Source organism: Aythya ferina (assembly GCF_964211825.1).
Source record: "Aythya ferina genome assembly, chromosome: Z".
Lineage (NCBI taxonomy): Eukaryota > Metazoa > Chordata > Aves > Anseriformes > Anatidae > Aythya > Aythya ferina.
In genome coordinates, this window is record NC_140299.1 from 81,756,557 (window position 1) to 81,773,096 (window position 16,540).

General features: G+C 39.4%; 1 protein-coding gene across 1 annotated transcript in view; it reads left to right on the forward strand.

The window, feature by feature from the left end:
- ADGRV1 (adhesion G protein-coupled receptor V1) overlaps window positions 1-16,540 on the forward strand; it is a 298,863-nt gene that overhangs the window by 240,625 nt on the left and 41,698 nt on the right. The window contains exons 93-94 of the mRNA XM_084504535.1: window positions 2,399-2,556; window positions 16,233-16,354. Coding sequence (XP_084360661.1) covers window positions 2,399-2,556; window positions 16,233-16,354 — 280 coding nt within the window. The remainder of the gene's footprint in view (window positions 1-2,398; window positions 2,557-16,232; window positions 16,355-16,540) is intronic.

The window sequence follows — 16,540 nt, forward strand, 5'->3', positions numbered from 1 at the left end:
TCATTATTCTGGTCCTAGGAAAAATATGTACAGTAAATGTCTTATTGCTTGGTATTGAAGGAAAGAGAAAACCTAATATAGTATCTGGGGTTTTTGTTTTGTTCTTGTTTTATTTTGGTTTCTGTTAAGTTGCTGACAAATGCTTAAAAAATAAGGTAAGTTTTGTGGGTTAACATGGCTTTGTGTATTTCCTGTCCATGTAACTCTTCAGTGTCTTTTTTAGAGCAAGTACCTAGGGATATTAGTAGAGGTGATCCATTTCTGTGGGTTTTCATTTGTTTGCTGCTTTTGTTAACTGGATACAAAGGAATGTTCACAGAAACCTTTCAAGACCTTCAGAAAGCTTTTTAACAGTATGTCTCATCTCTGAAATACAAAAATGTATCAAATTGAAAGAGATACAGGTTTCAGAATGTAAATTTAGTTTTATAGAGGACTGTACTTGTGTTGAGATTCCTGGCTTCAGTCTTATCACTAAGGGCAGTGCAGGTTGTGGTGATGGGCCTTGACATCTTAATATTGTTTGGGTCCACTCAAAACTACATATGGGAACAAAAAAGTTACTTTCATATCTAAGAAATATTGAGATTATAAAGATGAAACAGATCAACAGTGTAGTCAGCAGGCTAAGGGAACTGATCCTTCCAGTCTTCTCAGCACTGGTTAGGCCACACTTGGGGTCCTGTGTCCTTTCCTCTGCTCCTCAGTCCAAGAGAGGCATGCACATGCTGGGGACAGTCCAGCAAAGAGCCACAAAGATGAGTAAGGGGTTGAAACACCTCTCCAGTGAGGAAAGGATGAGGGAGCTGCAGCTGTTTGACCTGGATGATTCAGCCTGGAGAAGGGGAGGCTCGGGGAGATCTCATCGATGTCCATAAATACCTGAAGGGAAGGCACAAAGAGGATGGAGCCAGGCTCTTGTCAGTGGTGCCCAGTGCCAGGACAGCAGGCAGTGGGCACAAACAGGGTCAAGGAGGTTCCCCTGAGCACCAGGCAGCACTTCTGTGCTGTGCAGGTGGCTGAGAACTGGCACAGGCTGCCCGGAGGCTGTGGGGTCTCCTCCTAGGGGATCTTCAAAAATCACCTGGACACAGGCCTGGGCATCCTGCTCTGGGTGTCCCTGCTGGAGCAGGGGTGGGACCAGATGGCTTTGAGAGGTCCCTTCCAACCTCAACCATTCTGTCCTGCAAAACAACTTTAATTACAATAGAGAGAGCCTAATCCTAACCATAACCCCAACCCTAACCCTTTTGCTTACTTATTTACTTATCGATGTTATTAGGTGGTATCTCGGCCTGTTGTATCTTCTGAAGAGTGTCAAACAAGCTATTTAGATTCTGCTAGATTTTTTTTTTTTTCACTGACTGTGGTGGACTGATGCTGTGGAAGTCATAGAGAATGAAATCCCAGGGGCTTGCAGGTCTTGCTGGGCAGATTACATCTAAGCAAACCCAGATTGTATACCAGAGAAACACCCAGCCAGCCTCTTCCTAGATGTATATTGTACCAGCACTGACTGTAAACTTATTTAGCAGAGCTGACCTGAAAAACAGAAGGGCTGGGTAAGTTACACCCTCTTAATAGGGACAGCAGTGACCACATTCTCTCTAGACATACTGACTCCTGAACTGTCCCTTGGGCTGTTCAGTTTTGCGTCATCTCTAGAGTAGGTCAGTGGCAGTGAAGCACACACTGACCTCAAGGGAGTTCATAGCAAAGCCTGATCTCTCAGACAGTGGAAATCTCTCTTTAACTATCATCTCCATATCCTTCAAGTCTTACATGCGTAATTTGACTCTTTTTCAGTAATAACTCAAGTTCCCATCACGTCTTTATAAATAAGTATATCTTTAATAAATGGAAACAGTAAGGACAGATAGGACAATGCTAAAAAAATAAAAAAGTGGGAGGGAGGGAGCATTTGGCTTCAGTGTGCAAATGACATATAATTTCCAACAACTTGAGAGGAATCTTGCCTTTAAGACTTGTTCATTTATTTAAAGAATATATTTCTCACAATTTAATTTGTGGTTTCAGGAGCTAAGTATAGAAAATTGCATAATGCCCTTTTAGAACTTGGTGACTAAGAGTGATCACATTAAATGAACATAGCTTGCATGGAGTTGGTTAAAATATAATTTGTTCCATCACAACAGTTTAAATCTCTTTAATATTGGTCAGGCTAAAATATAGCATGCATACTTCTAAGATACAAATGTTATATTCCTTAAGATATGATAAGGGAAAAAGAGACAAAAGAACCCAATACATCCTGCCAAGGTTGCTCTGGGAACGGAGTTAAAGAATTTGCGGTCTGTAAAGTAAATCCTTCTTCACTAATGACCGTTCAAGGTGTTTCTCATGTTTATAAACAGAATTTTTCCATTTTTTTCATCAGGTGCTTCATTCCAAATGCCTACGCTGCCCTCTTCACTGCTGCTCTGGTGCCGTTAATGTGCTTGGTAGTGGTTTTTGTGGTGTTCGTTCACGCCTACCAGGTGACCCCACAGTGGAAAGCATACGATGATATTTTCAGAGGAAGAACAAATGCTGCAGGTAAGATGCATAGACTACCCCTGAGCAGACAAATCAGACTTTCAGGATGGTGCTGATCATTCTCTCCAGTCCAGAAAACCCCACTGGAAACCGCAGCTCAATAAATACCTGAGTAGTTGTGTAAGATTAAGCATGCTAGCAGTTCTTTTGAAGTCTGTGAAAGTACTTTAATGATGAAAGTTATGCAGATGTGAGCTGTCTTACCAAAATGAGGATAAAGATGTGTTAAACCTAAAACAAGAAATTACCATCACTGTTTGTGTCTAGTCTGGCAACGAGAATAGACCTAAAACAGTGAGCTGTCCTGCGTGGTCGTGGCTGGTACCAAATAGCACTTCCCCAAAGAGGGCTGAGGCTGGCTCAGGAGCATTGTTTCCCTGGCTGTGGGGCAATGATCGGACCCTCGCCCAGGCAGGGCTCTTCTGCTCGGTCCCAGGGGACAAGCAGAGTGCCAGGCCCTGGCCTTGCAAGGGCTGTGGGCTGGAGTACGTGGAGTTAACATGTCTGTTTGGAAATTTCCTAGTGCTAGTTGTAACTGAAACATGCTTGAAAGAGAAGATCTGCCTCATGCAAAACAGGAAGTATTGGTCTGTCTGTTCTGTTAGAACAATTTCAAATACAATAATGTTCCCAAAATAAAATTTCACCAGTTTAGACTAACACTGTAATAACATGACACTCCGTGGGAAGCTGAGAATAATTCTTTTGTTTTCATGCCATTCCTGAAAAAAAAATAGGTCTCTGTTTTATAAACAAGTGCAAATAGTAGATTTGAGTAGAAATGGGTCTATTTTCTTCCGAATTACATGAAGACAGTTGGATTTTATAAACTTTCAAGAGGTTCTTGAATCATTTTTCCCAATATGTTAGATAAATATCGTCTGAACTTAAAAAGGAACATGGACTATTAAAAAATTCCGTTCAGCAGTCCAGTGCTTGTAACTGTTTGGATTTACAGAGTGGGCTGTCTTGTTCACTTCGCAGTGATTATTACAGTGTGAAGTGAGGAGTTGTGTTTTATTTTGAACATTTGGGTTATAGAAGTGTATCCTTTCTAAGGGAAAATGAAAACAAATACTAAGCATTTATTATCCAGACATTTCTTTAGGTATTTATTTCTTTGTTGGTTTTGCTAAGAACTATATATGAATTTGGATAAGGTCTGATAAACCCAGCTTGTAACTATGATACTCAAGACCTTAAGACCTTAGTTGCACTTTATTCTTTCGTTTTTTTTTTTTTGTTTGTTTGTTTGTTTGTTTGTTTTTGTTTGTTTTTTGTTTTTTTTTTTTTTTGTTTTTTCTGATATAAAAGGGACTGCCCGGAGCAATCACAAAGGTGGCTGCTTATTCAGTGTTGAATAATATATTTCTTTATAAGTAAAATAAGTAACAGTTTTTTTTTTTATTGTTATTGTTTTTGTTGTTGTTTTAGTATCGCTAAGGATGGAGATTCCATATTCATATGATGAAGGGCAGTGCTTCAGAATGCGTCTCAGAGCAGTTACACAGAAAAAAAACAAATGGTATTACTGAAACAAAAATAGAGACAAAGTCAGTACGCAAAATGTCAGAAAGTATTAATGGGAGCTAAATCACCAAGACACCAAGACATGAAATAGCAAGGTGGAAAGAAAAGTCTGTTTGATTTAGCATAAGATTTAGGGTTTTTGTTGTTGCTTTTGTTTGTTTGATTTTGCTTTTTCTTTCCCAACATATACAGGAAAAGGTAGAGAAGATGTGAGGTGTCAAAAGGAAAAAAAAAAAAAAAAACAAAACAAAGAGAAATGAAGAAGAGATGTGTTTGATAAAATGTCAATAATAGCACTGTCTTATTGAAAAGCAGGTACTTCTTGTATCCCTTCATGGCAAGTGAGCGTTTGCTAAGGCAGGGCTTTTTCACGCAGAAAGGAAGGTACGTGGTGCACCCAGGGGAGACCGGCCACTGCAGGGCTGGGACGAGGCTGCCTGATTGAATGAAGGCTGGTGATTTCTCCAGTTTGTGAGGTTGCCTATATAAATCACAGAATCACAGAATCACAGAATTTCTAGGTTGGAAGAGACCTCAAGATCATCGAGTCGCACCTCTGACCTAACACTAACAGTCCCCACTAAACCATATCCCTATGCATAACTCAGCATTAGTTGTACACAAAAGGCTGCTTCTCTTCTGAAAATGGAGGTAGTAGCAGTATATTTACATTTACTTTTAAAGATTTTTAGCTATGTTGTGCTTTTGAAGATGCAGTCAAGGGCAGTCTGCAGTGGCAAGCCCTCTTCCCGCTTGTAAAGTTTAGATCTTACCATATGACTTGCATTTTGGAGAATTTCTACATTCCTAGAATGGGACCCGAGGCTGCTTCGGTACGGATATTGCAACCTTGCTGCAGGCGGTGCGGGAGCCACTGATTTTCAGGCCCCAGCTGAGTGGCAGCACCTGGCTGCCCGGTGGTGTCTTATTCTGGCCTTTCTCTGGCTCTCATCCCCATACTGATCTCCCTGTCCACTCACCCACAGCTACGAATTCCTTCAGCGAGAAAAAAAAAAAAGAATTCCCTGGGCCTGAAGTTCTGTACCCAGTCCTCTCCACTTTGAACACTGCAGTAGGTAATGAAGGGAAAAAAAAAAAAACACTAATAATAACAGTAATAATTCACTGCTTTGCAAAACTGCCTGCTATTTAGCCAGCTCGTCCAGAAAAAGAATAAAATTCCAAGTGAATGGTACTGTAAGCAGTGGTGATTTATCAAGTGCAGAGCACTGTAAACATAGACAAAATATTTTTGAAATACACCTTTCATTTTTACTGGCAATTGTGGCCACCTGTTGATTTGAATCCCAGAAAGCCCAGATTCTTGCAAAAAGGAAAAAATGGCATATGTAGGCATGTAATTATCATTTACAGCTAGATATTCATACAAACACCTACTTGCACCTGAGCATTTAAACTAGTGGAGTTTATTCCCTTCCTGGGAGTCATTCAGTTTGAAGATAGTTAAAGCTGCAGTGTGATACAGGTGACCATGGGTGGATTCTACAATAACCCGTGCAAAAAAGTACAGAATGTATTCAATAAAAAATAAAATACCAAGGTCACTGTCTTCCATGCTACTGTAAAGCAGAAAAAGTGTCTGGCTATGCAGATTTGAAAAAGAAGTATTTATTACCTGGCTTCTAAATGTAGATTGCTTAGATCATTTCACAGACTGTAGGAGAAGCCTCTTAAGCAATGGCTGATTAACCTGAAGCTCCAAATTTGTGGCCTCTACTTGAGGAAGGCTATTGCTGACTTTACCAGAAATATAATAGGAATCGAAACAGTAAGGTATATGCTTGTGTGTAGTATATACTGTTATTTCCAAAGAAAATGGATATGAAGATGGCTAAGCTAAAATTTAAGTAAATATATATATATATATATATATATATATATATATAAAATTATTGCCCTCATGTTTTGGAAGGCTCTCAGGCTTACCTGCTGAAGAATTTCCATCTTGAAAGATCTAGTCTTCTACAGCTATTATTGTAAATTTTGTCTGCTCTTCCAAAACATCTTTCTGCGCTTAGGCAGAGAGTTTGTTGCCAGTAGCAGCAGGGACCCCTGTGTATTTTTGTTACTAGAAGAGTAACAATATTGGGTACATATCTAAGGGAAAAAAATGCTGTCCTTTGGTAACTGCAGAGTATCTGTTTGCTCACTATTAAACAGTTTCTTGGAAAATTATTGGATATGGTTGATTTTTTCCCATCTATTTTCTACATAGATATTCACTTCTTAGCCGTACCGTGTGGATATTCTTCCTAATCCTTCAGATTTATCCTGGATGCCCTTGGGTGGAGCCACATCTCCCATGCCCTACTCTGGAAGCTTTCAGGCTTTAAAGAAAACATCATGGCATGAGGACAGCCAGCCCAGCACAACTCTGCTTTTAGTAATCACTGTCAGCTCCTTTACTAGTGGTCCGTGATCTGCCCACAGAGCTTATCATACTGTTTTCTTATGCCTGGGGTATTGCTGTAAAAACATAAATAGGGTTGTAGTGGAGAATAAACAGAAATAAATAGGATTTGCCAACTTCCGATTAGGGGAATGTGCAATATGCACGCTTCTCGTTCTGGAACACACAGTGTGTGAGTTTGCCCTCTCTCATTTTTTTACTGCTCCAGAATTGCTCTGTCACCAGCCATGTTGCTTTAGATGGTGATTGATACAGCTTGCTTAGGTCAGGGAATTTTCCTCCACAACAGAGAGGAAAGGGCAATGAGAGAGTCAAGAATTAATTATCTTTTAGAGCAAGCAGCTCTTCATCCTCAGAAGCGAGTGCTGGAAAATAGTGTGAAAGCTGATTTATAAAGGTTGTTATCCCTAACCCCAGTATCCCCTTTCAAAGACTTGCATTTGGTTTGCTAGAAAAGAGGCTTCAGTTTGGACTGATTCAGCTTGCCAGCCTTTCAGCAAACATGTTCAACTGACTGATTATTCTTCTATATATAGAAACCAACTTCTCAAAAGTTAGCCCTGACAGCCGCCAAGTCAGGAGTGTGTGTTGGATAAACAGCCCCTGGTGAACTAATATTTAAGTTTGTAGCAAGAAAGGCTGCTTTTCAGGGAAATCAGGTGGTCGAGAAGCAGGATGGTTGTATTTGGCTGTAGGAGCAGGAGGTCAAAATAGGGATATATAGCAGAGAATTGTTTTTTCTTGACAGTCCAAATATGCAAAATACAGAAACTGAAATTAGAAAAGGCAGAGGTCCAATATTCATTGTTTTGCTTTCCAACTATTTATTAACTTCTCATAATTTTGCAAAGATTTGAGAATGTAAAGGAAAAATTTGAATTGAAAAACTGCCTGCTTTTTTTTTTTTTTCTGATAACACCATCCTCATAGGTGACCTCAACTTATTGAACATGTCATAACATAATTTCCATGCCCAGGGCATAAATAATGCAGTAGAATTTACCTGATTATCATCATTGTAAATGTGCCAGAATGAATCTAAAGATTAAAACCTTTTGTTGCCAAAATAGAACTTCATGAGGAATACCCCAAATATTTAGCTGTAAAATTATAACTACCTTTTTGTGTCCTCATTCATATAAATTTCTTTAATGTGTTTATCATAGCAGTATGGAGTTCTTGGCCATAACAGATCATGCTGGATCTTCTACCTTCTACCAGCTGATCTCAGGAACCAAATAGGCAATCCAAAATGCAAGTACAGGACATTCCAGCCATGCTTTGGCTCTTGGGAATGATGCTGAGGACAGGGCTTCATATTCTAAGTGAAAATGTATATCTAAACCTGTTGTTACACGTCTGCTTTATCCTGTAAGCTACATGCTAAAACCTTATCTCAAACTGTGAGATACATATCATATACCTAAAGGAGCGGAGGAACGGTGAGTTCCAGGAGTGCCTTCATCTTGAGATGGCAATATGCATTTCGGAATCAAGAACCAGATGTTTGCTACCTATAAGCTGAGAGTTATGTACAATATTCACAGGATTCATCACAGTCACACAATGGATAATATTTTAGTCTTCATAATACTCAAGGGCCTTTTCTATTTTGTAATTAGGACAAAAACAAATCTTTGCCTCTGAGGTTTTTAGAAATACAGTTTAAGACAAAATGCACAAGTGTAATTACAAGCTGAAATAAAGAGCAAAGATCTGAATAAGATAATAACTTAAATTCATCATCTGCACTTATGCAATTTAGATTGTTTGTACTGTGCTTCACATGCCCATTTTAGCTTTCTTCCTTTAAAGAATTCTCCAGAAGCAAGTTCATCTGTATGAGTTGTGCCTATACAATTGTGCATTTAGCACCCATTTAATATCTTGCATAATATTTTAAAATAATTTTATTGTATGACTATTTTATTGTATTGATGAGTAACTTCAAATGTTTTTCTTCCCTTCCTTTATTTTTTCTTCCTTTCTTCCTTTATCTTTCTTTCTTTTTCTTTTTCTTTCTTTCTTTCTTTCTTTCTTTCTTTCTTTCTTTCTTTCTTTCTTTCTTTCTTTCTTTCTTTCTCTCTTTCTCTCTTTCTCTCTTTCTCTCTTTCTCTCTTTCTCTCTTTCTCTCTTTCTCTCTTTCTTTCTCTCTTTCTTTCTCTCTTTCTTTCTCTCTTTCTCTCTTTCTCTCTTTCTCTCTTTCTCTCTTTCTCTTTCTTTCTTTTTCTTTCTTCCTTCCTTCCTTCCTCCCTTCCCCCCTTCCGTTCTTCCTTTCGTTCCTTCTTTCCTTCATTCTTTTGTTCTTTTCTTCTTCCTTCCTTCCTTTCTTTTTTGCCTGTTTGCTGTCTTTCTGTGATTTGCCATATTCACTGCATAGCAGTAGTAGTGTAATCTATCATAAGAGGCCTGATCTTTCATTTCCTATACAAGGAATTGTTTTAAAACTCATAAGAAAGTTTGTCAAAACCCTGAGATTTAATAGGAAGGTTAGAGAGGCCAATCTTTTATGTTTTTCTATTAGTCATGTAGCCTTTATTCTTAATGTGATAAGTGCTTCCATTTTAGGAAGCACTTCTTTAATTTCAAGCTGTTCCTTGCCACAAGGACAACAGATCAAAAAATGTAAATGAACAAAAAAAAAAATATTTTAACAGTTTTGCTGCTTCCTATTTTTACAAATAATCCCTGACCAATTTTGTCCAGTTGAATGCTGTGTACTTCTATATGCCAGCTTTCTAGTCTGCAGTATCAGACAATGTTAAAGTCAGCACATCTTTGACATTTGTAATCTGGAATCAGAGGATTTGTCATGAGTTACTGATTGCATGTTGGTGGTGGCATTTTCTCCTTTGAACTCTGTGAGGAAATCTTTTAAATTCTTTATTTTGGCCACAAAATCCTGTTACCAAATTCCTTTTCTACGGCAGTTGTCAAAAGCAATCAAAAAAGGAGCTAGCAGAATTTGGAACACTGTTATTCAATCTTATTTTCAAAAAAAAAAAAAAAAAAGTTTTTTTTTTTTTTTTTGTAGTTCTGTTGCTAAGTTTAACTCCTGACTTGTTAAGCAATAGTCTGTAAATGTTTTACTGAAATTAGGTCTCACACAGAACACTGAAATTCTGAGTAGTAATACATTCTCCCCAGTCATTTAGGAAAAAATGTTAGAAATGATGATCCAGGTTTTGCAGGAGGTCTTCATGTCTAGCCAAGAACAATTAAAAACAATTAAAGTTGCATTATCAGTTTAACACCTAAGGGGAAGAAATATAGTAAATATTTATAGGTAAACTCAGAAGATCATTAAAGCTGTATTATTTAATTGGTTCTTTTATTGACTTCTATTTTTAGGAAAAAAAAAAAAAAGACTTAAGGCAATAGAAGAAGACACAATGTGGGCCAACACAGCGGTAGGAATACAAACACTTGGCTGCATTAGTGATGTGCAGCACATTCTTTATTTTTCATAGTTAAATCATTTAGATGGTTTCTGCAAGCACATACTCGGCATTACACTTCAGTGTTTTAATATTTATTAACCATTTCCAGGTTTATTAATTTCTGCTTCATTTAACATTTTTCACTGCTCAGACTTACACACCTGGACAATACTGTCTATAACATCAGTTAGTGAAAGAAGGAAGATATGCTGCATTATCCTGAAATATCTATCCTTCAGACACTCTACCTGGCAGCCCAAAGCTTTGTAATGAAACAGACTGAATACACAACCTTAAGGAGTGGCTGTCAGCTCTACAGGACGAAGAAACAGGAAACTGGCCATTTCAGAATCTGAAGGTTGCTTTCATTTGAACTATATATGTCAATTCTAGGGAGATTATAATAATGTATTACCTTCTGAAATAGATAATCTAGGACAAACTGAGAAGTTCATTCTGCTTTATGGACACCAAATGTAAAGCTTTGATTTTTGACCGATTATGGTGTCCTGAAGACAGTTCCAGTTTTGGCAATCTATATAAGCAATTTGTTGTTTTTCTAGTTCATTTCAGTTACTTTTCCAAATGGTGCTACAGGTTTTCTCTCTAGCAATAAGCTGATCTTAGTTTCAAAGGGCTTGTTACTTGTTCCTCTCCTGATGCCTTTGTTCAAACGAGTCAGTGATTAATTTGATATTAAGTTTTCTGTCTGCACACGTACACATCCATTAGTTTTCCTAACTGTAAAGTGCAGGATATACAGCAAGATGGCATTTTTAAGGAACCATTTACTATCCACAGCAGTCAGCTGTCTGAATTGTGCAAGAGGACGTCACTGCTGCTTCCCTCTCTAATGCAGAGGCTTTGGTAGGGAACATGCTACCGTAATCAATGGGCACTGTGCAGGGACAGCCATGTTGCACCGCTATCTGAAACTAAAATGATGTACACAAATCCACCTGCATCATCAGCATGATCTAAACCATCAAAGGTGTGACGGCAGACACATGATGGGGAAGACAGGAAGGCTCCTCGTTGTTTTCTTGCTCCTCTTCTCAGCTGCTTCCACTTTTTTGTTCTGCCTTCCTCCTTGTCCTCCCAGCCTCGGGCTGCTGTGAGGCAGCATGGCTCGTAGTGCCAGAGGTCTCTCTTTCCCATGCTTTACACAATGGGTGTATCCTGCACTCATTTATTTTAGAAATATAAAGTTGTGTGGATTTATTTTGTCAGAGATTTAAAACCACTGTAAGTGAAAGCATAACTGTTTAGAAATGTTTTTTTGTTTGTTTGTTTTTGTTTTTTTGGTGTGTGTGTGTGCTTCTGCTTCCTATCTCAACCGAGCAACAAACAAAGCTGACAAGTGTTTCAGCTGAGCAATCTGGCATTTTGTTACCTGAATCTTATGCTAGCTGATTCCTGTGGAGCCCCTTGCTACTATCCCCTTGGATACTCTTAATCACTGAAGCTCACAGCTCAAGAGGAGACAAGACGAGTTTGTGAAACTGAGGTGCCCTGAAGATGACTAAATAGAAACCCTGCCTTGTGCAGGAAAATTTCCTCTTTCATTAATTTTTGTTAATCCAATCCAAACATATCACAAAAATACTACAGCCTATCTTTCAAATTCTTTACATTTTAATGTAAAACATTGGACAAAATCTTGACTGATTACTCTAAGGATTCCCTTGCTTTAAAAAAATGCAGTTTTACTACTCATAAAAATTAATTACAATGTAGCAGAGCCCCCAGAACAGCAAGCATTGCAGAAAAATCGATCATATAGGTAAGTTAAGAACAAATATAACCATTTCTCAGCAATTGTGAAGAACTGAGAAACAGTGTTCAAATCAAGTTTTTTTTGGTGAATAAAATACATGTAATTTTACCAGGTCATATGTATACCCTGTATAGCCTGAGCTATACAAAGTCTGCAAATACTACACAACTGCAGCTAGAGCTCTGTGAGCTACGTTTGTCTGTGTTGAGTCATCAACTCTGCCTACGTTTCTTAAGCCTCTAGTTAAGGAAAAGGGAAGATGTTTCAGGAGACATGAACAGTCAGGATGGTGATATGTACATACATTATATATATATCTATAATGTATATATATATACTTAGGGAGTGGGTGGACTGACTGTTGCTTAAATAAAACCTTTCATCAGTCCAAGTACTAAAAAATCTGTGTTAATCATGTACAAAAAAAAAAAAAAAAAAAAAAAAGAGCAAGCACAATTCAAATATATAATACCCAAAAAGGTGTTTGACCATGTCTCACCTACATCAGGCTGGCACAGAGCTGACTGTTCCACTGCAGTCTTTTATTTCCTAAGGTTTATTTATGTACTGCGAAGGGGACTGCTTGCACTTGGGTTTAGGGCACGGTTCTTGTAAGTGAAGGTACATCAGTCCAGAAATAACACTTGTTTACTCAGGATGGGCTGTTGGTTTTCTTTCCATATGAAGGAAACCACAAATAACTAGACTGTCGGGTTTGGTTCATTTCAAGCCTTTTTATTGGCATCCTTTTCTTTTATGCAGGGCTGTTTTTATAAACTTATAAATTGCTGCTGATTTTCTGATACATTTTCTGGTATGTTCTAGTTATTGAGCTTCTGTTTGATCAAAATACAACAAATTGCCTGATCAAAATGTAGGTGAAGGGAATTCAAACAGCTGAGGCTTTGAGTGCTGCCAAAGTTTTGGCTCTGAATTTACCCTTTGCAGTATCGATAATGAAGCAATTGCTGTTGACAAAAGTAAAAGCAGGACCTCTAGATGGACCAACATTCAGCATGTGGCAAAAAGCAGGTATCTTCAGACTATTTTAGTTACTATAACTGTAATTATTAATTAATATAATTCTATTAATTAATAAAACCTGTAACTGATATGTTTGTACTGAGAAACATTCATACATAAACCTTTTATAACTACTCTTGAAGATACACTTAGTAGAGATTTTGCTAGGTTCAGTGAGCTTTGTTCTGGTTTTACCTGTTGTCATTCTGTTCTGGTGAGATGGCACTGAAGTTATCAAAGCTCCCCCTGACACACACTTGGTAAAAAATTCAGATCAATGTACATGAAAAGTACATGATGTAGGTAGTAGTATATCAAAATGTTATAAATTCCAAGTCAATTTAGTTTATAAGATTTATTTATGGGGTCAATAAAAGGCAAGTAAACAGTGCTGGGTGCGTGGGGAGTCTGGGCTCCTCCAACACACACACACGTTACATCTTTATGCTCCTAGGCTAATACATATTCATTACTACTTCTAGACAAGGCAGGTTTATTATAATTAGTCCCTGGAATCCAACCCCTCCCACTGGTGTATGTGTATCAGTCTCTGGTGGTCCCTCTGGGAGACTCAAGGTTTACCCTTCAAGCCCTCTGTTGACACGAATTGCTGGACCATTCCTTACAAAACCATCTCCCTTAGCTTTATGTACACCACTGCTTCACCAGTCTATGGTTTCAATGATCTAGAGGTGTTGGGTTCTGATTAATATTGTGCAAACTTTCCTTATGTGACATCTTTGTAGTAAAAGCAGAAATCCAGCTGCTAGTTCTGGCATGCAGTTTGTCCTCCCATAACTTGCTTTCTTTTCTCCCCACCCCAAACCTGAGTTGAACTACATGGAAAATTAGCACTAAAGCCAAATCGTTGTTTGAACTTTCTGAGACGATTCTCTACACTGTTAGCTTTGATCTGTGCACAGCATTTAGAATATGCATACATTTGTGATCATTAATTCCCAGCCCATTGCATCAGTTGTATGCTAATGAGCTAAATTTTGTTAAATGATTTTGAGGTGTAATAAAATGATTATATCCTTCCATTTATATCCATGCACAAGTAAATTAATGAGTTCCTCTATGGGTAATTTACCTTTAGAAAGATAAATTTACAAAAACAAACAGCACTTCATGTATTTCCACCCCCCCCCCCCCCCCCCCTTTTCTTTTTTCTTTCAGGAAAAAGGCTTTTCAGCCTTTTTTCAGCCCTTGCTATATTTGGTTATTTCTGTAACCTGAAATATTTTGAGGTCTTCAATTCCTCACCAGTTTTTATGAACATTATTAATTACATATCTAATAAGTATTTAGATTCATTGTGTATGCAGTATAGGATAAAATTGAGCACTAATGCTCTGTTTCTTACTATACTACCTGGTGCTTTAGAGGACTTTGTCTTTTTTATTATTGTAAAAGCATTGTGATGTTGGCCACATATATTAGTAGCTGCTAAAGAAAAGCTTCAGCATCTGCTGAGGCCATGAGGAACTTTTCATTGTCCCAAAGGCACTTTGAGATGAGTGATTTGTGCACTAGGGATGCTACTGTCTATAGGGAGCAATGTAGGAATTATTTTGTATTTCCATTCTATTCCTCTAACAAAACTGAGTCCTCCCAGACAAATAGCAGAGGTACATAGGCTTAATCTTCTTCCCCTGGTGCTGCATTGAAAAATACAGATATTATTTGTGTTATGGTATGAATCATGGATCCTTGGGAAGTCTCAGGCAATCTAACAAATTTTGGCCAGACCTCAGTTCACCAAGGGAGAAGTGATTCGGGTGCTTAATGGGCATCAGTTGTCATTTCAGAAAACTGAGGTTATCCAGCTGTCTTGTCTTAAGGGATGGGTTTTCCACAAGTCCTGTGTCAGGTGTGCGGATGATGTACAGATGCTTAAGATATCTAGTGACATAAGGCGCTGGTACCCACCCGTGATGTTTCCTGAATTCCTGCTGAAAATCCCCAACTGGGCAGGGAACTGGGGCACTGCTTCCTGCCATCTGCTGAGAGCAAATTAGAAACTCTTCATTCACAGACACTGTGCTGTGACCAAATGGACTAACTGGAGAGGATTTATGTTGTGTCCTCAGACAAAAATGGCAGAATGGTACCATAACCACAATCAGAGGCTGAGTTTTCAATCTCCTTTGTTTAGAGGATATGACTTTCTTAATGCTGTAATGGGCTTTGCTATTTCCCAGTCAAGTGGATATATTTATTTATTTTCACAGAAAACAGAAGGTCATGTAACTATTCCAAGGAATTAAGTTTAATACTTCAGTTTTACTGCCTCTGGAGCCCTAGGTTACCACTACCCTAACGTAATGGTGATCTTAGTTTGTTACTCAGAATCTCGTTATAATTCACTGGTGAGATACTTGTCTTCCTGACTGGTACACCACGCTGAGAGGCAGCTCTTGCAGAACATCCTAGGTGTGCAGCTCAAGTCTTCCAAAGCAGCATTAGGCTTTAGTTGGGGCAGCTTGAAGTAAACCACCCCAGTGAGTGAGTTACTCAGAGCTTCATTTTGAGCTGCTCCCTCATTCCCAAAATACGTACATCCATTTCTGCCAAAGCAATAGCAAGCAACTCTTCCCTGCCTTGCTGTAAGGTCATGTTGACTTTGGCTGTTGCCTGCGTTCACATGGCGCTTGCTGTTTGTATAGTATTAAAGAAAACACCCAAAGCACTCCCACAGCGCTGTTTCTAGAATAACACCTCCCAAAAGTGCTTGGCTGGTGCGGCACAGCTGGTGTGGAGAGGGGCGATGCCTCGCACAGCGCCTCTGCGCCCCGAGGTATGCAGGCTGGGGCAAACACGGACTTTGTCACTGTCAACACCAGGGGCCGAGGAGGTGGACCTGGGTGTCGAGAACAGAGCTGGGTGGGGGTGGGAGCTAAAAAACCTCCAGCTTTCCTCTGCGTGAGCTGTGCTCTGTGCAGGCATCCTCCTGCCAGCACTCCTGAAGTCTCTTGTGCTATGAATGCAGCAAGGGATGTGAAGCGCAGCTGCACCTATCGGCCGGGTGGCGTGCTTCAGGCGAGACTGCATCTGCATTTATCAACGTGAATGCAGTTAACCCATACAAATTCTGTCTTTGAGGGACTCCTCGACTGAGCGGAGGTATTCACTTGATGTTTTATGCCATCAGATGTGTACTCAGGCTCTGCTTGCATTAAAAGTTACAGCAAATCAGAGAATAACCTAAGTCTTACACCATGAAGCGCCAGAGCCATTGCAGCCTGCTGTGTGGATAACACTAGTACTCTTTTCCCTTTTCCCCTCAATTCCCCAAAATCCATTTCTTCTCCACATTCTCCTGGTGCTCTGCCGTGCTTCCCCCAGCTCTCAGTCCCACTTTCCAGGCGCCTGTGCCCAGTTTGCTGACAGGGCTTTGACCCTGCCCGGGGGATGCTTAGGGAGTGTTCTGCACTGCATGCACCAGCTGAAAGCGTCTGCTTCTGATTTCCAGAGATCCCCTTGGTCCTGTATCTCTTCGCCCTGATCTCCATCACCTGGCTGTGGGGAGGGCTGCACATGGCGTACCGGCAGCTCTGGATGTTGGTCTTCTTCATCATCTTCAACAGCCTGCAGGTAAGAGCTGACTTCTGGTCCTTTGGTCCTCTTGGGGGATCACCTCCACCTCTTCTTAATGCCCGTGGCATTTCAGCTTGGCCAGCTGAACAAAACCCAGAAACAAACAGCGGCTTGCATGTGACACACTGGAGATGTTAATTGTGTTCTTTATCTCTTTCTGAAATTAACATATAGAATGCACAT